Source organism: Phalaenopsis equestris, unplaced genomic scaffold (assembly GCF_001263595.1).
Source record: "Phalaenopsis equestris unplaced genomic scaffold, ASM126359v1 Scaffold000094, whole genome shotgun sequence".
Classification (NCBI taxonomy): domain Eukaryota; kingdom Viridiplantae; phylum Streptophyta; class Magnoliopsida; order Asparagales; family Orchidaceae; genus Phalaenopsis; species Phalaenopsis equestris.
Genome location: NW_018164536.1, coordinates 3996550 through 4018768, shown reverse-complemented (window position 1 = coordinate 4018768; position 22219 = coordinate 3996550). Strand labels below are relative to the sequence as shown.

The 22219-nt window shown below is 31.7% G+C and overlaps 1 protein-coding gene across 1 annotated transcript; it reads left to right on the top strand.

Annotated features, from left to right (window-relative positions):
* The first annotated feature begins 5949 nt into the window (after positions 1–5949).
* On the top strand, positions 5950–21366 carry LOC110020178 (putative transcription factor bHLH041). The gene is made up of 8 exons (XM_020718184.1): positions 5950–6116; positions 13408–13530; positions 13644–13749; positions 13920–13938; positions 14041–14099; positions 14164–14799; positions 15996–16346; positions 21289–21366. The coding sequence occupies exons 1-8, from the start codon at positions 5950–5952 to the stop codon at positions 21364–21366; spliced, it is 1539 nt and encodes a 512-aa protein (XP_020573843.1).
* Positions 21367–22219: the final 853 nt, after the last annotated feature.

The following is a 22219-nucleotide window of genomic DNA, read 5'->3' as shown; positions in this document are numbered from 1 at the left end:
AAAGTAGAGAAAATTCATTTTTAAACCTTTAAAATTGGTATCTTGACTTAGAAAATTAGAAAAATTATTTTAATTAGATTCAAGTGATCAAAAAGTCAAATGTGACATTTTATTGTGTTTTTACAATTTTACAATTTTTATGATTTTTAATTAATTTTTAATTATTTAAATGCTCAGAAATAGCTCAAAAATGAAGTATTTATTTTAATGCCAATTTTATTTTTCTTAGGATCCTATGATCATAAAGAGCTCCCAAATGAGTTTGATAAATTTTTTTGAGTTGTATTTTAATTATTATAATTATTTTAATGCCAAAAATGTGATTTCACTTGATTAATCTATTTGAGTGGTCAGATTAACTCCAATTGACTTAGAATTTTTATGGGGAGTTCCTCTGACTATAAATTGTAGTGGAGAATGATTTTTAAGCCATTTATATTTATAATTATTCTAAATTAATTTTATTTCATTTTTTAGGGTTGGTGACAATTAGGATTATTTTTAATGAGTTAAACCAAGTTTATCTTTTTCTTAGGGTCTTCTGACCACAGTGAACCTATCAAAAAAAATTTTGTATTCTTATTATGAGTATTTTAATTTGTATACTTATATTACCAAAATAGGCATGATATAAGTTTAAATTAGTTATAAATTATTTCTTAAAACCTTATTAAACAAAATTTTAATTAATCCTGGCTCACTATTAAGCCCTTAAAAGCTTAATGGATAGATTTGCAATTTTAAGAAGAGGATTTTAAATGTTTATGTTCTTGATCATCATCTTGAATCATACACCATCAATTGGGGTTTACCAAAATCAAACCCTTCACTTTAATATCTTTCCTATTTAAATATTCTTTCAAATTTCATTAATTTTTAAGAAGTTGCAAATTTATCATTTATAAGACCAAAATGAGATTGGTTGCTACCATTTATCCCTTTCATATTTCAATCATCAAAATATATCAATTAAGATTATTTGTTTCCCATTTCCCATTTAGCCCAAGCCTAATTTAGCCCTTTGATTAAGCCTAAATATTAATTAAGCCTTAAATCAAAATTACCCTTTTTTGGCCTTAAGGCCTTAATACCCTATAATTCATTAAATTAAACTCAAATGACTTGAAAATTTTATGTTACCCCACTCATGGGTTAATTAAAACATCATAGGAGAAAATGTAATTTTTCTGAATTTATTTAATTTTATAGTTATTTTTAATGCAAAAATAGAAATTTTTAATGAAAATTTAATAACTCAACCAAAACAAAACCTCTGTTCTTAAGAAAATTATGGGAGGCTCACCTAGGTCATAGGACCACTTGGACCAATTTTCATGATTTTTAGAAGTTTAATGTAATTATTAAAAATTATTTGTTTGTTTTGAGCATTAATTATATATAAAAATATTATTTAAGTAGAAAATTAAGTTTTATATTTTTATTAAATCTCCTTAAGCCCATGGAACCCAAAGATATAAGTTTCATGTTTTTGTGGTTTATATTTTAATTATTAGAATTATTTTAGTGAAAAATTAGAGAAAATTCAATTTTAAGCTTTTAAAGTTGATATTTTGACTTAAAAAAATATTTTGATTGGTCCCAAGTGATCAGGAAGCCAAATTTGACATTTTAGTGTATTTTTACAATTTTACAATTTTTATTTTTACAATTTTACAATTTACAATTTTACAATTTTTATGATTTTTAATTAATTTTTAATTATTTAAATGCTAAAAAAGGAAGTATTTACTTTAATTCTAATTTTATTTTTCTCAGGTTTCTCTCATCATAAAGAGCTCACAAAATCAATTTGGTGATTTTTTTGAGTTATATTTTAATTATTATAATTATTTTAATGCCAATAATGTAATTTCACTTGATTAATCCATTTGAGTTGTCAAATTAACTCCAATAGACTTGAAATTTTTATGGAGAGCTCCTTTAACATTAAATTACAGTGTGGAATAATTTTTATGGAATCATTTTTATATCATTTAAATTTATAATTACTCCAATTTAATTTTTATTCATTTTTAGGGGTTGGTGACAATTAGGGTTATTTTTAATAAGTTAAATCAAGTTTATATTTTTCCCAGGGTCTTTTGACCACAGTGAACCTACCAAAATAGATTTTGTATTTTTCTAATGAGTATTTTAATTATTATAATTTTTATACCAAAACAGGGACCATTAACTTGAAAATTAGATATCTCTAGTTAGAGATGCCCCTTGACATTGGAAAAATCATGGGAGATACCTAACAATAGAGACATCAAAAGCTCCATGGTCCCATGGCATGGTGAAATGTCCATGTGAATGGAGAATCCAAATAAGAAAAATACCATTTAATTAATTAAAAGTCATACATGTATCAAATGGACATGAAACCATTTTCACATTGTTTTCCTCTATTCACTGTGCAAGGGGGTATTTTTATTTTACCTTTATGATTTTTCTACACCAAGATATGCATTTTCTAAGTTTTGGCCATTAAATAAATAAAATAAAAGCCTATTTTTCTATTTATCCAGCGCATCCTCGTATGAGTTGAACGGACGCGTGTCGCCATGGGATTGAGCATCACCATCTGAGTTAGCCCACGCTTTATGAAGCGAGACTCTATTCGACGTGATCCTAGCCATCCATGTGATACGTGCACGATCTAATGGTTGCGGGTCATCGTCCCCAACTAGTTCAACCCGAGAGCCGTCCACAGCCGTCCACCTTGAAACCCTAACCCTAATATCTCTCTCGATACTTAACCAAATTAAGTGTGGTTTGTTCCTATGAACTCCTCTTGACTAGGAGAACATATACATACAGTTAATCAAACCTTAAATCGAGTCTATGAGCATAGAGAATTAAATGAAGCTCAGTTTAGAGGGAGAGTTCAATACCTTTGCCCAAGAGGTGTGGCCTTGATTTGGTGCTTCCAAAGCTTTCCTTGAGTCCAAAGAGCTCATAGATGAAGCCTTAAGTCATGGTGAAATGCCTAGGTATGATTTCGACCAAGGCCGATTTAGGGGTTCGATCAAAGTCCACCCTAGGGTGGTCTGGTGATGGGGCTTCTATGGGGGATATTCTTCTCTCACTCAAGGGATGGTGTGGGTGCAATTAATTTGGATTTGGTGGAGTCTAGAGGGATTTCATGTTTTAGACTTAATTTTTAGCTCCAAAATTGAGCTCAGGCGGTGGGTTTGAGGGCTTAAGGATGGTTGGGTTGAACTCTAGAGGTCTTGAAGAAGCTCTGGGAGCAATTTAACAGAGTCTCCCTAAGGAATTTCAAGCTATACCCCCTTGGTCGTCGAGGGTGAGTTTAAATAGAAGGGCTTGGAGGCTGCAATTAGGCCAACCATTGGGTGTTTTTGGTTGCTTTGTGGAAGGCAAAAATGTGCAACAATCAATTTGGGATGAGACAGTTTGGATGAGTTTAATTTTAGGTTTTAGCCAAGGGTGAGCTTTTGGATTTGGGTTTTCCGGCAGCCAAGGTGGCCGACCGGCCAGGCTCAGCTCACTATCTGACTCAGGGATGTCAGGGCTTGATTTTGGTGAAGTCAATTGGGGTTGGTCATGTGTAAAGGCTTTGGATTAAAAAGAAATGGGGGAAGGATCATTTTGGGTCAATATGGCTCAAATCATGGTTTGGGGTTGGGTTCACTCACCAAGAAGGGTTTAGAAGTTGAGGGAAATTAGATGATTCAACTTAATCAACATGATGAGGTCCCTATCCAAGTGATTTACAATAAGCATGAGGTTTGGGTGTTTCATTAAGTGGGTTAAAAAGGCTCTTAAGGATATTTGAAAGTGATTTGGCCTCTTGACATTAATAGCTTGATGAGGTGGCAATGCTCATCTGGCTCACCTATGGCTTGGGAATGGCTTCATGGCTTTCCTTTGGCTTGGCTCTTTTGCATGAGAAAGGATTTTGAATTTATTTGGTATTTTTAGTGAAGTTTTGCATGATGCTTGATTTGGAATAATTTGATTATAGATTTAGAACTTAGGGAATGATTTTGATTAAAGGGATATGTTGATCTCATTTTTTTGTTGAGGTTTAGTTTTTCCTCTTTAGTAGCCTAGGTTCTAGGCATATGACTTTCCTGTTGACTATTCCTAGAGGACTAGAAAAGGAACACTCACAATTAGAAATTTCAAACTCTTCTTTCCTCAACTTGGAGTTCCACATGGTTGTCCTAACCTCTAGTACTTAGTATGTGGGGTCAATATGGAGGAGCTCAAGGGGAGTCCCCCATAGGATGTTCAGCCTTAAAATTAACCTTGGGTGATCTGGTTTTGGTGGGGCTAACGGACACACACTACACTCTCTTTCACATACCCCAAGCCCTAGGACCCCTTAGGTTGGTCTCTTGACTCCTTTTGAGAAGCTCATATGAATGAACCTATACCCCTAGTCTTTGGCTAAGAGGGTTAGAACCAGTATATTGAGCATCCAAAATGAATCCTCACATGGCTTCTATTGGTTTGGTATGGTTTCCTGACTTGTTAGGTCATTTTGGCCCAAAACTATCAAATTACCAAAATACCCCTTCAACCCTAATTTTTGCCAAAAATCCCAAAATTACCCAAAAAATCCAAATTTGTCCAAAAATTATCTCAAACCACTCCCACCACTTGAATTCACGAAAATTACCAAATTTTCAAAATACCCCCAAAAAGTGCCAAAATTATCAAAATGCCCTTCATTACCTAAAAATCCCAAAAAATCCAAAAAATTTCAAAATAATCCCAAATATTCTCAATTTCAATTTTTGATCACCAATTTAACCCAATTTGACCAAAAGCTCCAATTTGTCTTTAAAGGCCCAAATGCCCCCATATTAACCCCAATTTTGGCCCAATTAACCCCAATCATGCCCAATTTCAATTCCAAATCAAAATTCAGCATCCACAATCCTAATTCAGACAAAATTCAAGCCCAATTTGATCCAATTATAAGCTTAATTTTACCCAAATCAAAATGCCCCAATTTTGACCATATGCATAAATCCATCAAATTAGCCCACCAATTCAATTCAAAATAACTTGAAATTTTTCCAAATATTTTATGATATCCCCCTACACCAAATTCAAAATTCAACTGGCCTAAAATTTTAGCTCAAGTTTAATTTTAATTTTAAAAGCCCAAATCCTTAAGTTATTCCAAAACGCCCAAATCCAAAAGCCCACATGATGATTTTCCTCCTCATCATCCCTTTGATCAAAATTACTCCCTAAGTATTAAGTCCATGATCAAATCATTCCAAATCAAGCATCATGCCAAACTCCACCAAAATATTTCATAAATTCAAAAATCCCTCCTCATGAAAGTTGATCAAGCTAAGGACAAGCCATGAAGCCACTCCCGAGCCATAGGTGAGCCATGAGAGCCATGCCACATCACCATACTATTAGTGGCAAGAGGCCAAGCTAATTTCAAATATCCTTAAGATTTTTTTAACCCCTCCAATGAATCACCTAAACTCCATACTTAACCAAATCACTTGGATAGGGACCTTACCAATGATTAAGCTGAACCATTTGATTTCCCTCAGCATCCAAGCCAGACTTGGTGGGTGAACCCAACCCAAATCCACGAATTGACCCACTCAAATCCATGAATTGACCCAATTTGACCCAAAATATCCCTTCCCACATCCTATTTTAATTCAACGCCTTTACACATGACCAACCCCAATTGACTTCACCAAACCCAAGCCCTGACCTCCCTTAGTGGGATGGTGACCTCCTTTCTTGGACCAAGGTATTGAATTTAAACCCTAAACCGAGCTTCATTTAATTCTCCATGAGCATAATGTTGATTTAAGATTTGATTAACAATATTGATGTGTATCTCATCAAGACGAGTCAATAGGAACAAACTGCACTTGATTTGGTTAAGTATTGAGAGTTTGAAGGTGGATGGTTCTCGGGCTAGAGGCTTTGGGGATAATGACCCGTAGCCGTTGGATCGGGAGTTATCAAATGGAAGGCTCTGATTGCTTCGGACGGAGGAAGGGTTCGAAAAGGGTGGCTGACGGGGCAAATGCATGGACGGCGATGTCGAATGGGAGTGCGACACTTGGAAAACTCGACGCGTACGAGGATTGCGTGGATAAGTAGAAAATTAGGCCATTTTTCTATTTATTTAAACCCCCAGAACTTCAAAAATCCATAATTTTGTATAGAAAAATCATAAAAATATTCTCTTGCTGAACAGAGGAAAATAATGTGAAAATATTTTCATGTCCATTTGAAGCATATTTTATTTTTAATTAATTAAATAATTTTTTTCTTATTTTGATTCTCCATTTGCATGGACATTTCACCATGGCATGGGACCATGAGGCTTTTGATTTCTCTGTTGTTAGGCATCTCCCCTGAGTTTTCCAAGGTCAGGGGGTATCTCTAACTATAAATATCTAATTTTAAGTTAATGACCACTGTTTTGGTATAAAAATCATAATAATTAAAATACTCATAAAAAAATATAAAATTTATTTTGGTAGGTTCACTATGGTCAGAGGATCCTAGGAAAAATATACACTTGATTTAACTCATTAAAAATAACCTTAATTGTCACTAACCCTAAAAATAAAAAGAAAATTAATTTTAAGTAATTATAAATTTAAATGACATAAAAACTATTCAACACTGCAATTTAATGTTAAAGGAGGCCCCCATAAAAATTTCAAGTCAATTGGAGTTAATTTGACCACTTAAATGGATTAATTAAGTGAAATCACACTTTTAGCATTAAAATAATCATAATAATTAAAATACAAATAAAAAAATTACCAAATTGATCTTGGGAGCTTCTTATGACTAGAGGAACCTAAGAAAAATAGAATTAAATAAATACTTCTTTTTTTAAGCTATTTTTAAGCATTTAAATTAACAAAATTAATTAAAAACCATAAAATTGTAGAATTATAAAAACACACTAAAATGTTACATTTGACTTCCTGATCATCTAGAACCAATTAAAATAATTTTCTAAGTCAATAAATTAATTTTAAAGGCTTAAAAATGAATTTTCTCTAATTTTTCACTAAAATAATTTTAATAATTAAAATGTAAGTCACAAAAATATGAAATTTATTTCTTTGGATTCCCCGGGCTCAGAGAGATTTGATAAAAATATAAAACTTAATTTTCCACTTGAATAGTATTTTATATTTAATTAGTTTATATTTAATTAATTTGTAAAAAAACAAATAAATTTAATAATTAAATTTAGCCTCTAAAAATCATGAAAATTTTTCTAAGTGGTTCTCTAGTCTAGGTAAACCTCCTATAATTTTCTTAAGGACAGAGGTTTCATTTTGGTTGAGTTCTTAAATATTCATTGAAAATCTCTATTTTTATATTAAAAATAATTATAAAATTAAATAAATTTAGAAAATCACATTTTCTCCTCCGATGTTTTAATTACCCGTGAGTGAGGTAATATAAAATTCTCAAGTCATTTGAGTCTAATTTAATGAATTATAGGGTATTAAGGTCTTAGGGGCAAAAGGGTAATTTTGAAATTTAATGCTTAATTAATATTTAGGCTTAACCAAAGGGCTAAATGGGCAACAAATAATATTAATTGACATGTCTTAATGATTGAAACATAAAAGGGATAAGTGGTAGTAACCAATGTCATTTTGATCTTATAAAGGATAAATGTATAATTTTTCAAAAATAATGAAATTTAAAAGAATAATTAAATAGGGAGATATCACAGTGAGGGGTTTGAATTCAGAAGATCATAACTCACTGATTTTAAACCCCTCAACTAATGGTTTTAAGATGATTTATATTTCATTATAAAGATTAAGAATATAAATATTGAAAACCCTTTTTCTTAAAATTACAAATCTACCCATTAAACCTTAAGGGCTTAGTAGTGAACTAGACTTAATCAAAATTTTGTCTAATGAGGTTTATAAAATAACTTATAATTAATTTAATACTTTTTAAAACACTCCAAGCCCATTCTTTAAAAATCAAATTAATTAAATTCCTTGATTTAGTTGAGTTGCCGCCAAGAGTCTTTACCTATATAACTCATAAATGAGACATTAAGTGATAATTATCCAGTTCAAGAGATAATCAAAACATCAAAATTCACTGAGCATAAGATTCACTGAGCATCAAAATTCACTGAGCATAAGGGTATTAAATAGATGAACTATATAGTAAACATAACAAGGCCAAAATGAACTCTAGATACTTCCAGGGACTATGAAATATTTAGGGTATTACCCGAAACTTCTTCATGATGCTTTGGAAATATTGAAGGACATCCGGACTTATTATGATTTTCTTAATAGGATCATCCTCAAAATTTGGAACAACCAAAATATGACTGGAACAACCAAAATATGACATAGGATCTGGTAGACACACCTCAAACTTATATTTTCTCCTTTCCTTTATAAACATGCTTTAATTCCCGCAACATTATAAATATATATGTCTTACATGTACTAAACTTTCAGGTGAAAAAACGAGAAAACTCGTCAGGTACGTTTTTACAATTTACAATACAGTTTTTTCTTGTAGTTTCTACACTGTACTTTTATGCTTACAAACTTGCATGCTAAATAACGATGTCACCCTGCATGCCAAAACTAAAACCTTTAGGATAGCCACAAAAATAAAACCAAAACCAAACTTAAATCAATCAAAATAAAATTCACCCCCACAATATTCAAAATATAAGACAACTCAAAATTTAATCACAAACAACAATTGCAACTAAATTAAAATGTCTCTATCGGATGATCGAGAATCCTTCGAAGGAGGTAACCTACGGTTGCTAACGAGATTTCTCCTGGTCTAAATGAAAGTATAAAAATCATTAAGTTGAGTTTAGTAAATTTATTTGGACTAAGTGAACCTGACAGAAAATAGTGGTACCGGAACGAGGGAACCGTAGGATCTTAATTGGTGTCACTCTAATCAACTTTAATATGCCCCATAATACTTAAATGACCATAACCATAGGTTTAACTAATTTGACATAGTAACTTGACACATTAGAAAACCTCAATTTGTCGCGACGAGGAGCTTGGAGCTAACATTGTGGGCATCACGACCATCTTAAACAAAAAATACACATCTTCACCAACTAAACCATTCTTTAGAATTAAATAACAAATTCATAGGAATTCGAGGTTGTTTGCTTATGCAACATAAATCTTCAATTTATCTTTAGGCCTTTGTATAGCTCTGCTATACAATTTAAGCCCTAACCTGCTTTAGGATTCCGAGGTTGTCGTCTGCCATGACCTGAATCCTCACATCTTTCAGGCTATTTGTGTGATCATTTCACATGAATATAAGCCCTAATTAATAAAATTGGCAGGATGAAATATTTAAAATTTTCTCCTCTAAATTGAAGCCAAACCATAGGATAGCTTGGGAAGTCACTGAGGTTCTCCTCCGGATCTGTGACATCCCCTAGTTCTTGCTTGGGAAGTCACTGAGGTTCTCCTCCGGATCTATGACATCCCCTAGTTCTTCCTCCTTTGGATTCTAAAATAAAATGCTCCAAACTTGAGTCATTCCTCTTTCACACCTCTTTGTCCAATCTCGTTAAAAATTCCTAATCCTTTGACCTCTTTGAAGATAATATCCCCTGATTTTTATCGAGAGTTATCTTAGGTGACTTCAGTTGTCTAAGATATAATTAACTATAGGGGCTTACTCTTATAGAAAGTATTTCCGAACCCAACTTTATATAAACCCTATTTAATTTTTTGTATTAAATAGGGAAATTTGTCGATCAACATAAAAATGATTTCACAGATATAAATGGATGTCATACAACCTTTAGTTTTTTTAATCGAATCTACATTAGTAAGTAATGTGTTTATCGCTCAGGATATGTGCACTACTTGTGGTATTAGACTCATTTATTTAAACTATATGTTAGGATATTCATCCTAGCTGCTGACAACTCAACAACTCCCAACTTTTCAGTGCCGACAGGATGATGGAGAGGAAAATCATCATATGGGCTTTTGATCGAAATCGACCTTCTGAATGATTTAAAGACTTAGGCTTTTAAAATTGAGATTGAATTTGGGTTTAAATTTGGGTTAATTGAATATTGAAATATGGCATAGGAAGATGTCATGAAGAGTTTGGAAAGGATTTCAAGTGATTTTGAATTTAATTGGATGGTCAATTTGGTGGATTTAGGCATATGGTCAAATTTGGGTCTTTTTTATTTAAGTGAAATTAAGTTTTCAATTGGGTCAAATTGGGCTTGAATTTTGTTTAGATTGGGATTGGGGGTACTGAATTTTGATTTGAAATTGAAATTAGGCAAGATTGGGGCAAATTGGGCTAAGCTTGGGGCTAAGTTGGGGAGATTGTGCCTTTAAGAGTAATTTAGGACTTTTGGTCAAATTGGGTCAACGTGATGGTTAAAAATTGAAATTGGGAATATTTGGGATTATTTTGGAATTTTTGGGTCATGAGGGGTATTTCATGAGGGGTATTTTGGCATGAGGGGTATTTTGGTAATTTTTGATAATATTGGGGGACTAAACATCCTATGGGGACTCTCTTTGAGCTCCTCCATACCGATCCCACCTACTAAGTGCTAGAGGTCAGGACCAACATGTGGAAATTCAAGTTGAGCAGAGAAGAATGTAGAATTTTGAACGGTGAATGTTCCTTTTCTAGTCTTCTAGGAATAGTCAAAAGGAAAGTCCTATGGCTAGACCCTAGGCTACTAAAGAGGAATAAGCTAGACCTCAACCAAAAATGAGGTTAACAGTTGAATTCAGACCTTCTTAGAGCAATATATATTGATCAGTGCCTTGAACATTCTAAATTATCTTCCAATATATACCTAAAATGTCAATATATAAACTGCACAGTACAGGTAAAACAATTGTTAACTTAAAACTAATTTTTGTATGTAATAATCAAAATAATATAATATAAGTTAAAGCTCCTAGGGTTAATATTTATTGACCTATCATAAAAAAAGAAATCTATAAATAGATCCCTAGTGTTATAGGCTTAGTAAAAGTATATTACATGTCTTAATACTAAGTATTAATCTGAATTTTGAGTTAGAAAAAGGTTTACTCTTTGGAACTCAAATATCAAAAAAGCCACTAATGTGCACTATGCAAACAAGAAGGAACCCAAAAGACATGAATCCCTAAATATTGGAAATAAGAAAAAAAAAACTCAACATTGAATTGGGCATGAAGACAAACTACTATACAACCCAAAAATAAGAATGTCTTCAATGACTCAATGAGCACAAAAAACACTCGACAATAATGTTCCTTACGAGACACAAAAGTAAATCACTAATCAACTTAGAAAATGTGGATATCATAATAAGCAATGATGGCCCTTAGTGAGACTATATCCTTCCACATAATTACATCATGAAACTTAGATTTGCCTTTAACACCTTCAAGTTGGATCCACGTTAGTTGTTCTCTTGCTTTCCTATTGAAACATAATACACTTCTCCAACTCTTTAGTGATATCTTATCATACATCTCATAACTGCTTAAGAGAGATTGAAGTGCGTATTCATCTGTTCCGTGAAATCTAGTCTAGGGGGCTCATTCTATTATGCTCTCAACTTACAATTATCTTTGTTGACTCAAAAGAAATTAATACCATGCCAACCAATTTTAAAGAGAGAATCATCAATATAGGAGTAATTGGTGAAAGAACAAAAAAAATGCAATCAATGACTAAACAATTTTAGGAATTTATATATATGCGAAGTGTTTGATCCACCATGGTGCGGGAGCTCTAGAATTTTAGGCACGCGGGACACCTAATCATAGGCGCCCGAATGCAAAGGGGAAGTGATATTTGGGGTCCACCGGACTCAAATACCGTAATTTTCTTATTTCATTATTGCACCAACCCAGCAAACCATATGCTCTTAGAAATTCAAATTTATTGCAAAAATCTCTACCAAAAAATTCAACAAGAGTGGGAACCACTGCATTCAAACTTCATCATCACGATGGCAATTTACGTCATAGTCTGACATTAAAAATTTTTTAAAAATTATAAAATGAATTCTATTATACTAAAAAAAGAAGAGGAATAGATATAATTGTATAATTTATTCATTCAAAAAATATATAATTGGACTACAAATTAATATTGCTTTTCATTCTGCTCTTAATAAGAGGTCGATTTTAATATTTGCACATATATTAATTAAAATTTCGTAACAATTATTTGTCTTAGACCTGATATTTTATGTTCAATTGAAGTAATTGTAAAAAAAAATCATTTCTTGATGCCATGTTCACGAGAAATTATTGCATACATACACCAGAGATGCATGCGGTGTCCGATCCTGACCGTAGATCACGGTGTAGTCAGAATGTATTTCGGTGGACCCTACTTTAATTTTTTTTTTCAAAAAAATTTTAATTGCATCCTGAGCGGTCAGAATTGGACACCGCATGCAACTCTGCATGCGGTGTATGCATGCAATAATTTTTCCATGTTCACATAATTATCAGAAAATTCTTATGAATTTACATATCTAACATTTATATTTTTATATTTGCATGTATAACACTCAAATCTCTAACATCACATCAAAAATATCATTATTGTTAACTTTTAAAGATGAAATATATTTTGTCATGCATAAATTTGTTACACTAATGTATTATAAATGTAATATCAAATATAAAGTGATAGATATCTAAATATATCTTTCCTTCGTTGGAAGATAAGGCATTTTCATCCCCCACTTTTATACAAATTGCAACACAATGATCAGGACATGCAAATACTTTATATTTTGTAAGAATTCTTTTATTTAAATAGGAATTACTGTGTATAAATAAAATAAATAAATTTAAAATCTAATTTAACTGATTTTATAGACTGAAATTGAAAGGCAGAGAACAAATTGTACCATCCTGCCAGAACTTTTCAATACTTTTCAAACAAAGACTTTGAATTGACTTTCATTTATCTTTCCTCTCTGCGTGGCTTCCCACCTCTGATTACTTTTCCATTTCTCTATCACTTTCCCTTTCCCTCCCAATTACAATAGACCACATAACCCTAACCCTAATCACTTCACAACTATGGAACCTTCATCTTCTTCCTTATATACTTATATTTCTCTTGTTCTTCTTCATCTTATTCATGCATGGAGTCTCTCTTTTTTCTTAGTCCTGAAGCTCGCTTATATTTCTTACGAACAGAAGCCCAAACACTTGGATGTTCATATATATGCTTGTGGTATTATCTTCCTCATCCATCCAAGTAGGCTATCACTCTCTTCCCATATTTCATGAAATATATTATAAAGTTATCTTATGTGGCCTTAATTTTTGTTCTAATCATATTGTAAGAGCAATTAGTTTATCATTGGCTTTGATTTTGGTTTACATATAGCTTTTTGATCTCCATGGATGGATGGTATAATGAAGATGAAGGACAACCGAGCTCTTCTTCGGGTAGCTATAAGAAGAAACTCTTTGAAGATTATAAGGGTTCAGTTTGCAGCACAGAGAGTGGGTATAATATTTATTATATGCAAAAAATGGAAGACAAAAAACTTCAAATTATTTATAGACAAAAATAGTTCCTCCATTACTCGGCTGACTTTTTTTGTCTTTTTCTTTTATTAGTTGTGTTCCAGGCTTGGTTTTTAAGCAGAAATTGCCTTATATAGAGCTAGAGTATTTTGATTTGTTAAACTCAGCTTCCAGTCTCGCACAATTGGAGTTCTATAAGGTGATTATTAGTGTTCTCTTTGTCATAATTTCAAAAGAAATTAGCGCTAAGAAAATTGAATAATGGAAAAAAAAAAGGATTTTTAACACCTACAAGTAGTTAAGTAAATGGTGATGATTATGAGATGATGCTAATTTAACTTAATTTGACCTTTTTTTTTTCTCTTGCAGGAAGCTGGAATAAAAGTTGGTATCATATATCGGAACTTATTCTTTTAATTTGCTTGCATTTATCTTAATTTTGCAAATTTTTTTCATTTGACTAAATCTTTGTAATCTAATGAGCAGAAAGCTGTGTTCATCGGATGTAGTTGCGGAGAGATTGAATTAGGATCATTAACTTCCAATAATGTAAGTTACATAACTAAATATTACATTCAGAACTATATAAAAAATATTTTTACAAATATTAAAGTTTTATTTGCAGGCAAACATGCAAATGTTATTTAACAATGACTTCATTAACTTTCAGAGATCCCAAATCCAGCTTGGTGAACTTTATATGCCTGCACAGAACATACTCTCATCTTCTTCCACCTCTTCTTTGAAATCTCTCTCAGTTGGCAGCCCGGAATACACTTCTCTTATTCTCAGCAATCCAGTTACAGACCAATCAATCAAAAATGGACAAACTTTAACATCACAACACCAAATAACTATGGATCCATACCTTCTACTTCCTTCTCCCCAGAGTGCAGATGCTGCATTAACAAGAGCATTAATGGCTGTGTTCTCTTCTTCTGGGACAGATCCACAGCAGCAAGAGAAAGGTAGAATGAATCTGTCGTCGAGCTCCTTCGAGCCATACGGCTCCATTCAAGCAAGCTTTGAATCTAGTTTTAGCTCAGAAGGGCAAAAAATGATAAAGAGATCTATATCATTGTTGAGAAAGGTTCATGCGTTGAATTATGCTGCAGCTAGAATGCATGATAAGCCACCTATGAGTAGCAGTAAACTGCATCATGTTATTGCAGAGAGGAAGAGGAGAGTGAGAATTAGTGAGAGCTTGCGAGATCTGAGAATGTTACTAAGGCTTCCTCCTGGCACTAAGGTAAAGCTTCATTTCATGTTCTATATATACTCACATTATTTCTTAGATTTACCAAAAAAATTTTATGTAATTGCATCATGTAAAGTTACACTTGGATGAAATTAAATTATGTGAATTTACTTTGACCATTTGATTGAATTTGGTTCGTGTTAAAAATTGCAATGCACAAAACTTATGAAATTCTATTAGAATTTAAGTTACTGCATTTGATTTTCAAATTTATATTTTATTTCCAGATTGATCATGTATACACTCCCCAAGAACATGTCACATCACTTGATTATGTGGATCACAAGAACTTTAGTTTCCAAGCTTAAAATTAATGACACTTTATATGAATGTCATTTGTTTTTGAGAATTGTCACATTACAATTGCACTCGAAGTGTTTGAATGCTAAAATGCATCGAGACTTTTAATTATACTTTTAATTTGGGTGTCATAGAATATAAAATAAGTATCGGAATGACGCTAGCCCGATATGCTTGAACATATGTGGGACACTGCCTCGATTTGTCCGATTTAAATAATATTAGATTAATAAGACGTGTGTCAATATGTTTGTCTTAGATTAGTGAATTAATTTAAAGAGATTATACATATTTTATGATTAAATTTTTTAAAAGAAGTAATTTATTTTTATTTACAAACCTATCTATTGAACATGTTGGCCTAGTTATTTTCTTACAAAGGAGTTCGTGTGATTTGTCGATCGCTCGTCTAAGATGGCATTTCTCATCATCGACATCTTCGTTTTTCAAAATTAAATTTCTTTTGTATTATTATTAAAAATTTAATTTATATATATTTTTAATAAATTTATTGTAACGCCGAATGTGATGCATTTTCGTGTCATATATTTTTAATAATAGAAGTGTCGAATATTCATATATTATTATGTCAGAATCCGTGTCTTATCGGATATAACGAGCTATGTTGAAATATGCAATATTAACTTGACAACAATCAAAAGAAAGCTTGTTTACACAAAACTAATACCTTTCAAATCAACTCCAGAGCTTGTTCTATTACATCATTCATGAAACTAAACATTTTTTGAAAATAATAAAATCTATTATAAATTTAATTTTTCTATATTCACTAACAAAACCTTGTTTATAATAAAAGCTTATTAACTAACCATCCCTAACTTGTTTCTCATTTCTGCTTACAAATGATGAACTTCATCATGCAACAGAAGGACCATGTAACAGTGCTTTCCAAGACAAAAGATTACTTGAATACTCTGAAAGTTCAGATCAAAGAGCTGGAGGAGAAGAACAGAAAGCTCGAACTGCAACTAAAATCAAACAAACAAGCTGTTCCAGTTCCACTCACTAACTCCAATGAAAGGGTAGAAATTCAAGTTGTCAGAGTATCAGAATCACAGCAAATGAACATTTTGATTATTGTAAGAGAGGAGGTGAGGTTGATAGATTTGCTTCTTAAAGTTCTCGATCGCTTAAAAGCGATGGGAATAGTGAATCTGACAACAATTGATGCAAGCTCGAGTCCTACTATGTCGAGCCTTACATTACAAGTTCAGCAGGTATGGAAATTTACTATTTATTTATTTATTTATGTTTAATAATGAATATAATAAACTAGAAAATTAGTGTAGTTGGGTTCCAATGACAATTGAATTGACTTACATAAAAGCTTTTAACTTGCAATAATGAGCATTATTTTAGAAGTGATTAGCATTATTTTGTGGGGTCACAACAAAATATGTAGGTCTGTTTCGTTATGACTTAGAAAAGAGATTATGATTTTGACAGCAATCTTCATGACTCACCATATATATATATATATATATATATAGAGAGAGAGAGAGAGAGAGAGAGAGAGAGAGAGAATCAAAGCATTATTTGAAGCTATAAAAGTTAACATCTAGTCAAAATGGAAAAAAGATAAAGATTTTCTATTACTTAGATTATTATTATATGATTTAATTTTTTAGTTAATGTTAATTGAGCTAGAACTCGTCCTAAATGAATAAAAAGATCGTGCATGAATAAAAATTAAAAGAAAATGAATTATAATAAAGATTTTCTTTTTTTATATGAGGGTAGAAAGTTCATTCATTCATTTTAATAAAAAATTAAAAATAAAATTTTATCTCAGGAAAAAAATTCTCTTGAAATCCATCTAAAAAACCCATCTTTTATCCCTTATAATTTCTTCATATATTATCTTTTCATCCTTGTATTAAGTAATTCCTAAGCAAAATTTTTCGGGTGATGAAGAACATCATTAAGAGGAAAATTCTCAACAAACGTAACAAGGGAGGGATAAGAATTCCATAACATAAATTCAACATAGAATTTCAAATATTTTAGTATGTTAATTTTCTTTGAAGGAGCTTGTTGTAAGTGAGAATATTCAAACTTAGCTAATAGTTAGTATATTAATGAATGTTATTCGATGACCAAGAAAAGTATTTATTTTTCTCAATTAGGCTAAGAGTTATAGGAGTGTTGATCCATAGCTTAAGTGGTAAATGTGATATTTCAAGAATCATAGAGTAAATTTTTATATAATAAGCGATAATATATTATTGTGTGTATACTAATCAATGTAGTCTTGTAGCACAAGTATATATAGATAGTAGTGAATGCTTGGAGAAGCTTCAAGCTTTTGTGCCAACGGTGAGAAATGGATAAGGCAGTTGAGCTTACAGTTGAGATGGTCATACAAAGATGATGCTATTGTTGTACGTATAGGGGTACAGTTAGCACCCCTCAAATGAAGGATCCGAGAGGTGATGTACGTTACTGTTATTTCATTTGAGAAGATGTGATCGATCTTATATATGATGATAATATATTTCAATATGTTTTATTCTAGCATGAAAAATAATATTGTTTACAATGATTATAATCGGGGTGTTATCACAGTGAAGTGACATTAGTTGGAAGAGAGAGAGAGAGTGAGAGAGATGTTAAATTATTGGATCAGTCGTCTTAATCAAATGATATTAGTATCCACTAATGCAAGTCTTCAGTATTTAGCTCACGGGAAGATCCAACTAAAGTCTTCTGCTTTTGAACTCTCTAAGTAATAAGCGTAATTTTGAGATGTATACAGTGGCCAAAAGTAGAGTGGAGATCTTAAGGATTCTTTGCCCAATCAAAGAAAAAATAGAATATAGTGTAAGGTAGTCAGGTAATATGGGAAGGCCATAGGTAATTATTCCTCTTGAGGTATCAAGGGATCTACTTGAGGACTTGGAAATGATGCATTAAGGATTGATGCATAAGTTGAAAATTTTGATTTATAGTAAAGGCCGAATCCATTTGACTAATAGTTAGATATTGTAAGGAGTTAGCTAGCTTTTGATTTTAAGTTGGGACAATAAACAGATGTTTTGATAAACCATCAAGTCTAAGTTTGGAAGGTAGTGGTTCGTTAGGACTATTTGCAGTCCATCATTCTAGCAATTTGATGAAGAAATGTAATGTATCTTGCTTTACTGAGAAAATAACATGTAATTGTTTTGGTGATATGAATATTCAAGTAAGTAGACATTGGACCAATTAGTTCTTTGATCTTAAATCCAAGTTTGAGATCTTAGAGGAGTGTGAAATGCAAGTGTCATCAATTATGATGAGGAGAATATTATCCACATATTTAAGAAGATATATGATTTTTTGATTTTACCTTTAAAAATAGAGAAGGGCATAATGATGAAATTTATACAACATAAGATTGCTTGAAAAGGTGGAGTACCATTGAAAAGATCCTCATTTTTAGCCATTGATATAAAACATTTTGAAAGAAAACATAAAATTTGGATATTGAGTCCTAAAAACGTTGATATTGTTTTATGTAAACAATATCATCAAGAGTGTCTTATAAAAAAACATTAGACACATATAGCTGAAGAATAGACCATATATTACTGAGTGATGGTCGGAAGAATTTGAGTGGTTAGCAATTTAACAATTGGACTCAAGGTCATATAATAACCAACTCCATTTATTGATTAAACCCTCATGCCACTATTTATATTTTATAATAAATTTGTTTGGATGTACGTTGTTTAATTTTGTTGGTCACTGACTCTCGATGAGGGTTTGGTTTAGTGGTGAGGGAACTAACTTTCATATGTTTGTCTATTGTTGAACTTGAAATTTTTGAAACATAGTGGTGCACCAATAAAAAAACTTAACATCTTTTGTGTATAATGTAGGATTTGTAGGAATGAAGAGATCATGAGATAAGTCAAGGACCCATTTAGCCTTAAGAGAGCTAGTTTGACGTGTTTTTATAGGAAGGCATAAGGGCTAGGGTAATTGTCAATTGGAAAATGGTTCAAATGTGGAATGGGGCATGTTTTTAGATATTGGAACATAAAAGTTGGAAGAGAGGGGTGTGGGACAAAAATGTGAAATGTTAGGTTGAGGTAAAATAAATGAAAAAGGTAATATAATTTATTGTCTTTTGTGTAAAGAGTTGTTATAAGAAGCAGAGTAGGAATATTGAAATGAAAGAGTTTAGGATTATTGGAGGTATTATTGGAGTAGAGAAATGAATGTTTACATGATAACTTTTCTAGTGAGAAGCTTATAGTAGTGGTAAATTTTATGTGTGGTAAAATATCCAATAAATTTGGTTAAATCTTTTTTTTTCCTCTAGAAATAGTATGAGCATCTTTAACCCAATTGGCTTTCAAGGCTAGTTAAGTTGTGATATGGTCTTTTGATGCATCAAAAAATATGTTAATTTGTTCACTAATTACAAGGGAATACATATCATAAAGACTGACAATTTTCAATTTTTTTGTAAAAGCCTATCCTTAAGGATTAACAAGAACGGGTAGGTCATTCATAATATATTGGATGATATTTTAAGGATCAAAATGAGAGTCAACTATTGTTATGTTATCAATAAGAGCTTTAATTTCTAGTAGATATTGCAACATATATTATTTTTTATACAGATGTGATGAAATTCTTTTTTAAACAATTACACATGATATGCTGACATAATTGAACCTTTTTTCCAATATCAACCAAATTTCTATAGTAGTAAAATTAAGAATATAAAAGAGGATAGAGGGTGAGATCATTGAATAAAAAAGATTTTGTTCTATGAGTTATGAATTGTAGAGTGAGGATTTGGTATGGTTTGTCTGAAGGAATCAAAAGAATTCTTGGGAGGGCATCTTGAGGTTTCAGTAGAGAACACTTTAAAATCATTAGCTCTTGATATATTTAGGGGTTAAGACTACATGTGGGGAAGTTATCAACAGAGAGCTCAATGGTAACTATGTTTTAATTTGACATTGTCCATTACAAAATTTAGATAAGGAGGGTTATTGCTCTAAGCAATGTTTGGTAGAGAAAATTCTCCTAAGCTATAAATTAGTGTTAGTTGAGGACTCTGACATTGTTGACAGAAATACAAATGAGCTATTAGATTAGGAGGAACTCTAAAACCATGTGAAACCTGAAGACATGGAGAGCAGTATAACAGAAAAATTTGTAGTATAATATAATAGATAATGTATGTTTGCATGTGCAATAATCAATGTTGTTGATGTAGCATAAGTATACATAGATAAAAATGAATTCGGGGATACAATTCCATACTTTGGACCTATGGTGAGGATTGCATAAGTTGGTTATGAGCTTATAATGGAGAAGGTTCTATAGAGATGGTACTGTTGTTGTATGCATAGGGGTAAGATGCTAGAACCTTTAGGTTGTTAGTAAGTGCATTGATTATTTCCTCATAGTCATTTGATTGTCTTTTCTGAACTGGATTTAATATAAACAAAATATAGTAATTTTCTAACATCAACTTCAATAGTTATTGTTCATCGAATAATTCAATATCACATATTTCATCCCAATGTGGTGGCACTAATTCACTAATTAATATGGGGGAAGCTAACAAACTAATAATCATTATAAAAATATACACATAATTATTATCTATAACCTAAAATTGTGCGATAAAAATATTCTAATTTCAAGATTTTTAAATGAATTCAAATATGAATAATGACAATAATTAATAAGTTAGTTAGAGGCTAAAACCATAGAAATAAAGACACATTATCTTTCAAATCACTATTGTTATTTTTGTCCATTTACTTATATGCCAATCAATTCTTATGCATTTACATAAATGACATTTTAATTTTAAAAATTAAAATTTTAGTATTTTAAATGTAATATAAAAGATTTAGTTATTATATATTTAAAAAGTAAGGAAATACATAGGAATTTGGGGGGTAGGTATGTAAATGCCCTATTTTTTTCAGCAACCAGTGCTGAAGTTTAATTTAAATAGAATTTTTGCATGAAATGATTTTTATGGCTGACTTTATCACCAAAACTTGTGATATGAAATATCTGGTCGGTACAAATATATAATAAAAAAAAAATTTAGATGCTAGATATGTAAATACCAAATTGTTGTGTGGTGTGTATGTAAATGCCCTTCTGAAAAAACATGCTTATATTGATGTGGCATCCATGCAGGCTTTTGATTGGGACGAGGACTCCCTTAAGCAAGCCTTGACCATGGCGATACTTGACCCGGACAAAGACAACCACTGATGAATTTCATTCCTGACCCGTCAAAATTGCCCAATATTATTTTCTTAATTTCATATATATATATATATAGAGAGAGAGAGAGAGAGAGGCTGGTGACTAATAGTATTCAAAGATGGAGCGATTATTGCGCGACTTTGATCTGAGAGCTCTGTGTGCGCTCTCTGCATGCAATAATTAGACTCAAAGATGAGGCGATTTTCAAAGAAGAAACTTGAAAATAAAAGATGTGGAAAGCATGTAAAGAATGCATGTTGAGGGACAAGGAAGGCTCATTGAAGGAGACGAGAAGGAATATTACTTTATTTATTTATTTATTTTATTTTCTTTAGACGGAGTATTATTTATGTACATGAATCAATTTTGTTACAATAAACGAGAGTTTATAGAATTATATATTTTTAAAGTCGTTCAAGTGTGTTGAAATATTATCCAAATATTTCTTTTTAATGCTCGATTTGTGCTTTGATCTTCTTAAATATGTAGCCATCGGATTTGATGAAGAAAATCCGCGTTTAATTTTAAATATTTTGTTTTTGTCAATGGAAATGATAATTCGTTATTTGATGAACGCTTGGTGCACGAGAGTCTTCTTTGGAGCTGTTTGGCGAATAAGTGTTGATTAGGGCTTTGCATTTGATTGGCAAATTTGATAAACCAATTGATTTTGAGTCTACAACCTTCAAATAAGAATCAACAAAACTATAGTCGTAATAAAACCGAATCGAACCATCGTGTAGTTGGGTCTGTTTGGTTTGTTTTTTTTTTTGTTCAACCAAAATTTAGTACGTGGTGTCGTGGTCACGAGTATCGGCAGTAGTGGTGTCGTTGCTGGTGGTGGTGGTAGTGTCGTGGC

Bases quoted from the DNA above. Each gene is read 5' to 3' on its own strand.
- LOC110020178 (XM_020718184.1), top strand. From the start codon at position 5,950: ATGACCCGTAGCCGTTGGATCGGGAGTTATCAAATGGAAGGCTCTGAT. The intron at 6,117-13,407 runs GTAGAAAATTAG...GTTTACATATAG, and splicing joins TACGAGGATTGCGTGGATAA to CTTTTTGATCTCCATGGATG. The intron at 14,800-15,995 runs GTAAAGCTTCAT...ATCATGCAACAG, and splicing joins GGCTTCCTCCTGGCACTAAG to AAGGACCATGTAACAGTGCT.